Source organism: Trachurus trachurus (assembly GCF_905171665.1).
Source record: "Trachurus trachurus genome assembly, chromosome: 1".
Classification (NCBI taxonomy): domain Eukaryota; kingdom Metazoa; phylum Chordata; class Actinopteri; order Carangiformes; family Carangidae; genus Trachurus; species Trachurus trachurus.
The window spans coordinates 33,559,101-33,571,934 of NC_139891.1; the positions used below are offsets into that span (position 1 = coordinate 33,559,101).

General features: G+C 40.8%; 1 protein-coding gene across 1 annotated transcript in view; it reads left to right on the forward strand.

Annotated features, from left to right (window-relative positions):
* The window catches only part of lcor (ligand dependent nuclear receptor corepressor), a gene marked incomplete at both ends in the record, with an annotated part of 91,105 nt that overhangs the window by 49,895 nt on the left and 28,376 nt on the right, over positions 1 to 12,834 (forward strand). Inside the window, 2 exons of the mRNA XM_083970304.1 lie at positions 7,192 to 7,257; positions 12,010 to 12,089. Of these exons, the coding sequence (XP_083826430.1) occupies positions 7,192 to 7,257; positions 12,010 to 12,089 (146 nt within the window). The remainder of the gene's footprint in view (positions 1 to 7,191; positions 7,258 to 12,009; positions 12,090 to 12,834) is intronic.

Below are 12,834 nucleotides of genomic sequence, written 5' to 3' on the forward strand. Positions count from 1 at the left end.
TCTTTTTTTTTTTTTTCTGTACATCTTGCTTTAATCCACAGTTCACACAGCTCTAGTTACATGTGTGATTTTAACGTCTGAACTGGCAGGGAATTAGATTTCTGCTCTGACGAACTTTACGAAATGAGACTGAAGCTCTGTTTAATTGTGCTATAACATAAGTTTACATATGATTAAATAACTTCTTTAGTAATTAAATGAAGCCAATCTATATCAAAGACAAATGTTAGGTGTTGACTTCCATGGTTTATTTTAAAGCATGGAGTTCTTTTAATTAAAAGCTTCATTTTTGATTAGAAAGGATAATTTTTTTTCTTTCTTCGTTTTATAAAGTTGTGTCGCTGCGCAAACAAAAGTCACACAAACCAACTAATTCACTTTATACTTATACAGTTATATTTACTTGACATCTACGTGCCGTAGCAACCAAACAACACGAAAGTAAATACAGAGTCCTGTTTATTTACCTGCTTTTCCTTTAAAGTGCGACGAGCCTGTCAGATTTTCAAAGTGTTGAAAGTGAAGTGATTTGATGATTAGTTTTTTTACCTGTTAGCTACAACACACACACACACACACACTGTAAGAGGAGGTGGTTGTGCTGCAATAAGACAGTTGATCAAAGCTCTGCTTCATGTTAACGCCACTGTAGGCTTCAACTGCTGCTATATAAAGTACAGCAGTGATCTTATCCACACAGCAGCTGTCTCCGTCTGTTCTGACACCATTTTTTTTAAACAAAAGCACCGTTTTTCCTCCTCGTCTCCGCTGACGGGACGTGGAGATAAAGTGGACGCTCTGCATCACGCCGCGGTTACGATCGCTGCCACTGATGCTGTCGATGCTGCTGCTGCCTGCAGGACTGGACTTTCAGTGCCTGTAGATGGCGCACGTCGATGTTAGTCACGTGTTGCAAAAACTCAAAATCTTACCAAGAATATTTGTCTTATTTCACGTCAAAATGTCATTTCTAGTCAAAACAAATCTCATTATACCTAAAATACGACTCATCACATAAAAAGCAGCTTGTTTTTAGACACTTTTACTTCTTTCAAACAGATTGTCACTTGAAATAAGTAGAAAAATCTGATAGTGGGGCAAGTTTTTCTTTCTTATTACAAGCACAAAAATCTTGCTTTCACTGGCAGATTTTTCTACTTATTTCAAGTGAAAATTTGTTTGAAACAAGTGGAAATGATCTAAAAACAAGTTCATTTTTAGGTGATGAGTCTTATTTTAAGTGGAAAGAGTTTAGTTTTGACTAGAAATGAGACATTTTGACAAGAAATAAGACAAATATTCTTGGAAAGATTTTGAGTTTTTGCATACTAGATTTGTCAGATGTGTTTGTGTGTTTGTTAATGTGTGTGTATACTGTATGTGTGTATGTGTGTGTTCATCATCACATCCCACATCTGCTGCGGTTTCATTCATACGTTCACCACCACATATGCACCGCTACACATCGTAGTAGTAGTGTAGTGTGTTGTGTTTTATTTTCTTCTCTGGTGCAGATGTGGAGTCTTGTGATTCTCTCTGCGTGCATTTATTTGTGTGTGTGCGTGTGTGTTTTTATGTGTGTTTGTGTTTTTATTTGTGTGTGTGTGTGCGTGCGTATGTGTGTTTTTATGTGTGTGAGTGTAAGTTTGTGTCACGCTGCTCTCGGCTGCGCTGCTGGACTCTGTGAAGTGAAACGAAGTGACACAATGGAGGTTTCAGAGATTGGGGACAACTCCGTGCATGAGTATGAGTATGTGTGTGCGTGCACTTTTTGCGTAACAGAATCCCAGATGCCATAATATGTGTGTGTGTGTGTGTAGGGGGCTTTCTCTCTCTCTCTCTCTCTCTCTCTCTACCATGTCATGTGTGAATGCTTTTGGGCCCGTGGTGCGTTCACTGACTGACCTACATATCTGGAGCTTTTTTGCCTGTGGCTCAGGAGACTTTGTTGCTGTTATCTCATCTAGCCAATCACGTTTCCCCTAATCTGGCGTTTTCTTTTTTCTTTTTTTTTTGTTGTTGCCCCCAATCACATCCTCCCATCTCATCTCCGTTTCGTCCAATCACAGCGCTCGGCCTCGCGGGGTCAACGTCCTGTCCCTTTAAATATGAAAACTCCCTCTCTCTCTCCATCCATCTCTCTGTCTCTCTGTCTCTGCAGCTCGTGGCCCAAATAGCGGCCGGGGCAACGAGCAGCAACTTTGACTTTCGGTGCTGATTTCTCACGCTGCAGCGCTGCAACCCTAATTACCCCCCACCGCCCACCCCCAACTCCCCCCACTACCCCCACCCCCCCGACTTGAAAGCAGCAGCACGGTGTTTCTCTGCACATTGGCAGCTGGAGAGAGGAAGAGAAAAAAAAATTGAAGCTTTTGAAAATTCTTTGAAGCCTCCATTTTTTTGTTATCAAAGCTGCCTTTGTAGGCCACATGAATTTTGCATGTGCAGGTTTAAGGGAAGTTTGTGATGTGGCTGTATGTATGTGTGTGTGTGTGTGGGTGTTTTTCACCCCATGAACCCTATACCGCACTAATTTGCGAAATGAAGAGAAGAGTGGGAAATGAACGCAGGAGGAGGAGGAGGTTTTTTTTTTAGGACGACAGCTCTTTGCATCTAAACAATTGATTTACCTTGAAAAATACAAACAAATCTATGCAAAAATGCAGCATGACATCATCTCGATGCATTGCAGCTGAATCCTAATGTATAGAGGTCACTCTGTTTCCATGGTGATCTGGTAGAAAACCAAAAAAAAAAAAAAAAAAAAGAAAAACCTGAAGTATCATTTGGATGTTTTTCTGTCGGCTCCATCATCTTGTTTCCAAAAGTGTGAGTGAGTGTTCGTACGCTGGAATTTAAAGCATAACGCGACTTAATTTGTTTGTGGCATCTGGCCAAGGAGTGAAGGATTGGTAATGAGGGATTTCACACACACACACACACACATAGCCATCCCACACACTTCTTTTTGTTGTTGTTGTGTTTTTTGTCAGGGATGTGATTTGAACGCAGCACGGAGCTGAGATGAACTGAGCTGAGCTGAAGTCGGTCTCTGTATGAAACTGACAACGGTGACAATTTTGTGTTAAAAACGTCCAAATGTTGAACTTGAACTTGCAATGCGTTTGAGTGCAAACGTCCAAACCACCGCAGCTCGTCAGTCAAGTTCTCCACACAATCAGGAAACACCTATAGAGAGCCTACAAGCAGAAGCAGGAAGTAACGCTCGCCATGGGACCTCAATTTGATGAAAAATTAACAATTGATTAGGGGTGGGGGAAAAAATCGATTCATGTAAGAATCGAGATTCTTATTTTCTAAGATTCTGAATCGATTCATAATCTTCAAAAATCGATTTTTTATTCATTTTCCTCCGTCTCAATACGCGCCCTCACTATGCCGTACACAGCGCTGCAGCACGCCATGGCGCTAAAAGACGCTCGTTAACCGCCTACAAACGTTAACTGATCTGATTTAAATGCTCTATTGAATGTCTGTGACTAGGCTTGTGCCCATCCTCAACCCGACCCTCTATTGAGGAGAGAGGACGATCGCTGCTTTTTTTTTTTTTTTCGCCGTTAAACACATGCGCGCTCCAGCTGAGCAGCCACATCCACTGCGCTCTGGATCAGCTGATCGGTACTCAGGTGACGTTAGATCTTCACTTTTTTAAACTCATACAAAGTGCAGCCAAACAGCAGGCTGAAGAGAGAGGACCAGCAGCAGCAGCAGCAGCAGCTCCTCTGACAGCTCCTCTGTGGCGCTGCAGACAGGCTGCAGGTGAGCTGGCGTGAGAGCGGAGTGCCGTCTTTTTTTTTCTTTTTTTTTTAGCAGCCTTTGTTACAGGTGATACATGTCTATGTGCATGTGCATGAGAACTGATTTTGAATCGAATAGACACCCAAATATTCACATCCCTTCAGTCCAGGCTTTTGAAAAGAGAGTAGCCTATAAAATCAGCTTGCTTCATGTAGCAGTTTACTTTAAAATGGTTCAAATATATTGCTGCTGAATAAATCTGAAACATGTGATGTGCATTTTTGGGGGGGAAATATGGCTTCTGATATAATAGTCTGTAGACATCATCATCATTCAACTTTTTCGCATGGTCTGGTGTTAATAAAGCAAACAAAAAAAATCGCAAAAATAAAATCAAGAATCGGTTGAATCGAATCGATTTGTGAATCGAATCGGTTGAATCGAAAATCGATTTTGAATCGAATCGTGACCCTAAAAATCGGAATCGAATCGAATCGTGAGCCACCCAAAGATTCACATCCCTACAATTGATAGATAGTTTTAGCTTGACAATAGAGATGTTTCTACTTATTTACTTTGAAACAAGTGAAAACTGTCTAAAAACAAGTAAATGTTTAGGCGATGAGTCTTAGTTTAAGTGGAAAGAGATGAGTTTTGACTAAAAATGAGACATTTTGACAAGAAATAAGACACATATGCCGGAAAGATTTAGAGTTTTTGCAGTGTAGATGGAGTTAACCATCTTGTAGCATTGTCTGAATGTATAGAGGGAGAGAGAGTCATTGAGTCCTGTACAGAAGATCTCACATTGTTATGGTCACTGGACAAACAATATGTCCCATCATGCATTGTGCTTGTTCTGCTGAAAGGGTTTTTTCATTCCTGCACATAGACGACCTCCTCTCCTGCTGCTGAGCTGGGAACCAATCAGCCACACAAACAGTATCATGATCTTCTCTTTTCTTTTCTTTTTTCTACAAAATGAAGGCCAAAGTAGGAAAATCTTCAATGTGCACAAATTTTCATTTGTGCACATTGTGATTTTTTGTTTTTTAGTTTTATTTCACACACTCTGTGCTGCTGTGTTGACGTCTGAAGCGTCGAGCTGCGTCTCTCTTCGCTGTTTATTTCAGGACGGAGCTGTTGGTTCTCACCTTCGCTCCGCACTGCAAAAACTCAAATGTCTTACCAATAATATTTGTCTTATTTGTGTCATTTCTAGTCAAAACAAATCTAATTATACCTAAAATAAGACTCATCACATAAAAAGTAGCTTGTTTTTAGGCATTTTTAAGCATATTTTCACTTTAAATAAGAGGAAAAATCTGATAGTGGAGCAAGTTTTTCTTTCTTTCTTATTACAAGCACAAAAAACTTGCTTGCTGGCAGATTTTTAGTCATTTCAAGTGAAAATTTGTTTGAAACAAGTGAAATTGATCTTAAAACAAGTAAATTTTTAGGTGATGAGTCTTATTTTAAGTGGAAAGAGGTTAGTTTTGAGTAGAAATTAGACATTTTGACAAGAAATGAGACAAATATTGCTGGAAAGACTTTGAGTTTTTGCAGTGTGATAGCTGGAGAAACGTCCACAGGATGCAAACACGCTCTCATCACAACAACGACGTGGTTAGAAAAGTAACAGCAGCAGAAGCAGCAGCTTCTCCACTGAACGAAAAACCAGAAAAGAAAAGATACAGATGAGAAACGTGTCGTTGAGTGAGTGAGACTATGGTCTGTCTGACGGAAACGGGCTCAAACTGAATCTAGTGTACTTGTACAGCTGTACATGTGAGGACCAGTTTGAGTTTTACACCATCAGAGTGAGGACATTATGGGAAAGTGAGGACATTTTGGGCTGTTTGAGGGTTAAGACTTTAAAATAACTAGGTTATTATTATAATTAGGTTTAAGTTAGAGTGATGGTTAAGGTTAGGCATTTGTTTTGGATGGTTAAGGTTAGGGTAACAGGGGCTAAAGGGAATACATTATGTCAATGAGTGTCCTCACAAAGATAGCCATACAAACGTGTGTGTGTGTGTGTTGTCTGTAATGATATTTTTATAATTATAATAATACTTTTTTATTTATATTACACTTTTCCAAATGCTCTAAGATGCTTTTTGACACGTTTCCTGCAGCCTGTGGTTCATCAAGCTGCTTTATGCCTGAAATGTAAAGTACGTGGCCTCAGACATTCATCCTCTGCACTGAGACAAGTGGCTGCACTTGAACTGTGCGTGTGTGTGTTTGCGTGCGTGTGTGTGTGGTTGTGTGTGTGTGGTTGTGCGTGTGTGCGTGCTCCGTTAACCTTCCCCTTTCCCACTAGAGATGAACACACACACGTAGCTACACCTCATGTCTTTGTCTCTGTTTCCGTCTGCCTCCGTTTTAATGGAGGATGAGGTTTTTTTTTTAGGGGGGGGGGAGGGGTGAGTGAGGAGGAGTGGGGGGTGGGGGGAGTGGGGGGTAGGTGACGGGCGGGGGGTCAGGTTGAAAATTGCGATGTGTATTTATGTTTCTCTGTATGCGGTTGCCAGGCAACAGCGGAACGAGGGGTATTTACAGTTAATATAAAGTGAGTGACATTAGCCTGGTGTATTAGAGGTAAAGCGCTCATTTGCTTTAAGATGCGGGAAGAAAGACCAGTGTGTGTGTGTGTGTGTGTGTGTGTGTGTGTGTGTGTGTGTGTAGGAGAGTGTCCTTTGTGCAACACTGACTAATAAATGCTTCCACACCCAGTCTGCATAGGCGTGTGTGTGTGTGTGTGTGTGTGTGGGGCTGCATCTATTGTGTGTATATGCATAATAATTGCTCATGCAGCCTTGTCTTTGTAGATATTTCAGTGTGTGTGTGTGTGTTTCTGTGATTGTCTCTGTGTGTGTGTAATAAGACGAGCTTCCATACCATTGTGTGAAACTACATAGGAATGTGTGTCTGTGTGTGTGCGTGTTTGATTGTCAGTCTCCATAAAATATAAAAACATGTTTATTTACACGTTAAATTCCCCCACATGATTTCAGATTACAAACTGCTTTGTGCTGCTATTTTTGGTTGTGTGTGTGTGTGTGTTTTGTTGTTGCTGCTGCGAGGTGAAGTGTGTATGTGTATGTGTGTATGTGTGTGTGTGTGTGCATCAGCAAAATTTGCCCCCGGGGGGAAAAAAAACATCACGGTCGTTTATGTTCCTACACTTCAAAAGATAAAATAACGGTTCAATAAAATAAATAAATATATAAAAAAACCTCCTTTTAATATAAATTTGGAGACGCAGCGGTGGAGTTATTTCATCTCATGTGACAGTGTTTGTTTGTTTTGTTTTTTTGTTTTTTCAAAACAGTTTTTGTGTCCCTCAGTCAGTGTTTTAGTTGTTGTTTGGATGGTAAACATGTCACTGTGCGTTAATATCACGACTCTTTTTCTTTTTTCCCACAGGCTTTGAAAGCATCTTGGAAGGCTTGTTCGGGCCGGGACTAGTCAAAGACATCACCCTATTCCAAGGTGAATACACACACACATGAACACACATATACATCTATAATAATACCAACACAATAACACAGTGTAGGTGTAAACACACATCCGTTTTCATTATTAAAATCCCCGTATATAGAACTTTTACCTTCAAAACAAAATTAGAAAGCGATTTCCAGCTGATGAAGCTCTAATGACTGGAAGCTGAGGAACAAATTAAATAAAGAAACACATCAAAGGTAAATTATATATGATAATAATAATAATAATAATGATAAATCAGAGACGATGTTGTTTCTGCAGCGGCGACGGTGATGATTTCACTTTTACTGTTTTGAGTGAATTTACTGGAGGAATGATTCATCCTGCATGAATCAGACTTTACATGACGAAGTGTTGATCCGTGTTAAAGATGTTTTAAAGACACAGCGACGTTGAAATACTGGGTTTAAAAAAAAACCCACATCTTTAGCTTCAGTTTGTGAGCGCAGGAAATGCAGCTGACCTCGTTTTATTTTGAAAAGACCAGGAAGTAAAGCCTAAGTAAAGCCTCAGAACTAAAATAACCAGTGATTTCATTTGTAATAGAAAAAGCTCATAAAAGCAGCGTGGACACAAACACTTTCATTTTCTTATTCCCAGAAGGAACAAATAACTTCCTGTGGACCAGAGAGATTCTAAGTGTTGTAATTAAATGTGATGGAAATGAAACATTATGTCTTTTTTTTTAATAAAAAAAGAAAATTTCAAGAAAATAAAGATAGGGCCTAAATAAATACCAGGAATTGACATCATACAGACACAAAAAACAGTCGCGCCCTGATTGGATCTCATGCACCGGAGCTGAAAACACACAGGATCACGAAACACAGGTGTTTTATAGCATTTTATCATCTGCTCTATCAAGACGGGGCAGCTTTATTTACCCAGCTCATATATTCAAAACTTTACAGGTGATAAAATATGAGACATAATAAAGGCATAGAATACATTATGATGCTTTAAAGGGATAGTCAAACATTCTGGCAAACTGGTTTGTTACCTTTAATTGTTGGTGCAAGCTATTTTTAGAACGGCGGAACAGAGCCGTGAGCTGCTCAGAGCTACTAGAGTTGTTTTAGAGGTAAATATAGAGACTGCTTGATGAAAAACTGTCCCAGACGGGAACGCACATCACTGGTTTTGCATGAATTCACCTCTCTGCTTTTCCCTCTAAAACAACTCTGTCTGGTAACGTTGTGTTATTATCTCATAGCGTGGTGAATGTGCAGGTCACAACTTGTCCACCAGAGCGTTGTGGAGTTGTTGGATTGTGTATTTGATGAGTTTGATGAGGGAAACCGAAGAAATCCCGTGAGCCTCCGTAGCGTAGCTCTGAGCAGCTCACGGCTCTGCTCCGCCGTTCTAAAAATAGCTTGCACCGACAATTAAAGGTAACAAACCTACTGTAATAAACTATAAACTGTTTTCTTGTCTGTAACAACATCTATTGCACGTCTGCCCGTCCTGGGTGAGGGATCCCTCCTCTGTTGCTCACCCTGAGGTTTTTATCCAATTGTCCCTGTTAAAAGGGATTATGGCAATGGGGCCAATTTGCCAAAATGTTGAACTATCCCTTTAAACTCAGTTATTCCAGGTCTGAGTTTTTGGTCAGAACAGGATGTGGGGTCACAGCTTCACCCACAGAAACCAGAAACCAGTCGGTCCAGTCCGCTGCCCAATAGAGACAACGATCGGCCGAGGTTTCAGGAAGTAGACTGAGCCACGAGTCACGACTGTTGTCACTGTTACTCTGGTCACCATTAGTCTCTCTCTCTCTCTCTCTCTCTCTCTCTCCCCTCTCTCTCTCTCTCTCTCTCTCTCTCTCTCTCTCTCCTCTTATCTCGGAGAAAGAAAAAAAAAAAACGAGGTCAACATGGCGTCTGGGAGTCATGTGACACCTCCCCCACCAACTTAAGGCATTTTTAGAATATTTCTGATATTTTCACTCATGCATTACACTTCACACACACACACACACACACACACACACACACACACACTTAACACACACACACACGTCTCCATATGAAGCAGCCATGCGTGTTCGCTTACAGAGGCCGAGCAACACACACACACCAACACACCATCATCATCACTGGGCCTCGGTGACATATTCACACGTTTAAATATAAAACATTAAACATTAGTTGTTGTTGGGTTTTTTTTTTTTTTTTGCATAAATGAAACGACTTCCTCTCACACGGCGCTCTGCTCGTCCTTCTTCACATCAGCTTTTACTGATTTCCTATATCTCCCAGAATTCCCAGTTGCACAGTTGCATGCATGCGACCGTGTTGTGTTGTGTGTCTCTATCAATATATTTGTGGTTGACAGCTTTGTCGTCCACTTAACTAAACACACACACACACACACACACACAGGCGCACACACACACTTTGTTAAGAGTGTGTTTAACGGTTTCTGAAGATAATGATTCCTGTTTGCTCGATGTTTCAGAAACCAGGTCGCTGCAGAAAAACAGCAGCCTGAGTAATTAAGAGCACGTAAACACACGCACACACACGCGCACTTAAACATTCATGTAAACAGTGTCTTCCTTAAGTTTCTACTGTGTGTGTGTGTGAGAGTGTGTGGTGTGTGTGTGTGTGTGTGTGAGAGAGAGTGTGTGTGTGTGTATGTGTGTGTATGTGTGTGTGTGTGTGTGTGAGAGCTTGACTACTGCGGTGGAGGTGGGGGGGTCACGGTAACAGTGGGACTGGAGCTAATTGGCGCCTTCCCAGGGATATTGTAAGTGGCACAACCGCGGGGTTCAAGCACAGCTGACCTTTGACCTTTTCATCACAGAGACAAGAAAAGGTAGAATGAGAAAGAGAGAACGAGAGAGAGAGAGTAATAGACTTGCAGCAGCTCGTCTCACAGGAGAGTGTGAGGAGTGTGATCTGCTGTAATATAAGGACCGTGTATATGTATATGAACCGTACACACACACACACACACACACACACAGTTCAGGTGGAGCGCTAACGCAGTAACAACCCAGAGGACCTGCTGAGTGTCTCACTCTGATCTGTAATAATTGCAGACGAAGACGTCAGTCGTGCTCTTAAAGGCACAGCTCCTGTTTTTTTTGTTTCTCCTCCCGCATCAGCAGCGAAACTTCCTGTCCCCTGAACCGTTTAAATTTAAAGGGATAGTTCAACATTTTGGCAAATTGGCCCCCATTGCCGTAATTCCTAGAGTCTTAGCAGTAGGTTTGTTAGCTTTAATTGTGAGTGCAAGCTGTTTTTAGAACGGAGGAGCAGAGCTACGCTACTGAGGCTCATGGGATTTCTTGGTTTCCCTCATCAAACTCATCAAATACACAATCCAACAACTCCACAACGCTCTGGTGGACAAGTTGTGACCTGCACATTCACCACGCTATGAGATAATAACACAACGTTACCAGACAGAGTTGTTTTAGAGGGAAATGCAGAGTCTGCTTGATGAAAAACTGTCCCTGAAGGCAACGTGCATCAGTGGTTTTGCATGAATTTACCTCTAAAACAACTCTGTCTGGTAACGTTATGTTATTATCTCATAGCGTGGTGAATGTGCAGATCACAACTTGTCCATCAGAGCGTTTTGGAGTTGTTGGATTGTGTATTTGATGAGTTTGATGAGGGAAACCAAGAAATCCCATAATGAGCCTCCGTAGCGTAGCTCTGAGCAGCTCACGGCTCTGCTCCGCCGTTCTAAAAATATCTTGCACCGACAATTAAAGGTAACGAACCTACTGCTATGACTATAGGGATTATGGCAATGGGCCAATTTGCCAAAAATGTTGAACTATCCCTTTAAAGATATGTGATTGGAATTGCTAGTGTGGCATTTCAAAATAAGAGCCTGGCAGATGCAGAAAATAATAAATATGATTTCTTGACTTTTGACCCTTTTAAAGTGTCTTTAATAGAAACTTCCTGTTAGAAGTCAGACTTTGTTTCGTTACCTGATGAAAACCACTGATGCGCCGACAGGTAGCAGGTGTCCAGGTGCGGCACAGCTCCAGTGTGAATGTGAGGCTGTTACATTTATCACCTCAGGACTTCAAGTTTTGCTGATTTTCACAGTCAAATGTGAAGCGAAGGACCGTGAGAATGTTATTCCCCCGTCGTCAGAAGGACTGATAAACACCGTGTCCGTCGTCTTCGGGCTCCGATGAACTTGATTACCTGTCAATCACAGGTGTGGCCTCTTGTTTCTGCAGCGTTGAGTTGATAAATAAAGTTACACACTGCTGTGATTAAATCATCGGCTTCAACTGTTGTTGTGGCGTTCTGCCCCTCGGCTGTTAAGACTCAACCTGTATTTTGGTCATTTAAAGCACATTTCTGTCAGTAGAACTTCATGATATATTTAACATAGAAGAATTAATTGAAAACAATTACACAATGGAAGGAATTTAATTACTAAACTTATGTATCGTGTCATGGGCAGGCCGTCTACAGTGTGGGAATGAAGGTTGAATTTAATTTATATAAACTGTCACAACATTACTATTTATCGTACTGACGGAAATTTGTTTGGACTCAACTAATGTGACAGATGACAAACACATGGTCCAAACAAACTAACTAACAAACATCTAAAGCTAAAAGTCAAAGAGAAAACAGAGGAGACAAAAGAAAGGAGGCGTTGTGTTGCTGTTTTCTTCGTCTTCATTGTTTGTCACGCCGAGGATTATGGGAGTTTATCTGGATGTAACCGTGTGCTTTCTGTCTTTCTGTCCCGGTCCAGACTGCGAGCCCGAGGAAGTGTCCGACTGGTCCTTTGATGAAAACTGTCTCTTCTGCTGCTTACGACGCGAGAAAGTCAAGGTAGGTGCTTAGTCGTGTTGCTCTTCACAACACCTCGGTTTGCTAGGGGAAGAACCATGAAGAAAAATAACAACAACAAACGAGAAAATAGCAAATTAAACTCAACAAATATCTTTAAAAAAAAACCTTATAGATGGTCATAAAGTGAAGCTTCAATGGATAATTTTACGTTTTTGGTACAATTTTTAAGGTTTTTGAAAGGATTGATGTCATTGTAATGGCTAGGCTAAGCTAAGGTGGCTAGGCTAATCCGTATGCTAGCTAAACTCTTGACGTTTCACCAAAATATCTTATCTTTTCGCATCTGTTTTGTGTAAATATATCAAAAATAATATGTTCATTAACAATATTTTTTCAAAATGTTTGAAAAGACCAAGTTTGTAGCTACTTTCCAGTGTGTAGTCGGTCTGTAAAACAAAGTCACGTTTAACAAAGAACAAGTAACCTAAACTATCACATACTGTAGCTAATTAGTGCATTTTAAATATAAACTGTGCAGCAGCTGATACTTATTTTCAAAATGAAGACACAAGAAAAGGTGCAAATGTGTGTTTTGTCGTGATTTGTTGGTTGTTGATGTTTTTATTTAAAGAACAGAGACGCTGCTTTCCTCTTCTAATTAATCTTTTCAGTTGATCCCGTTCCTTTTGTCCAAACATTTTGTGTTTTTTTTTGTCTGCAGCCATTTTGAGCTTTGTGTTATAAGGTACACGTCTTTGTCTTCCTCCTCCTCCTCCTCCTCCTC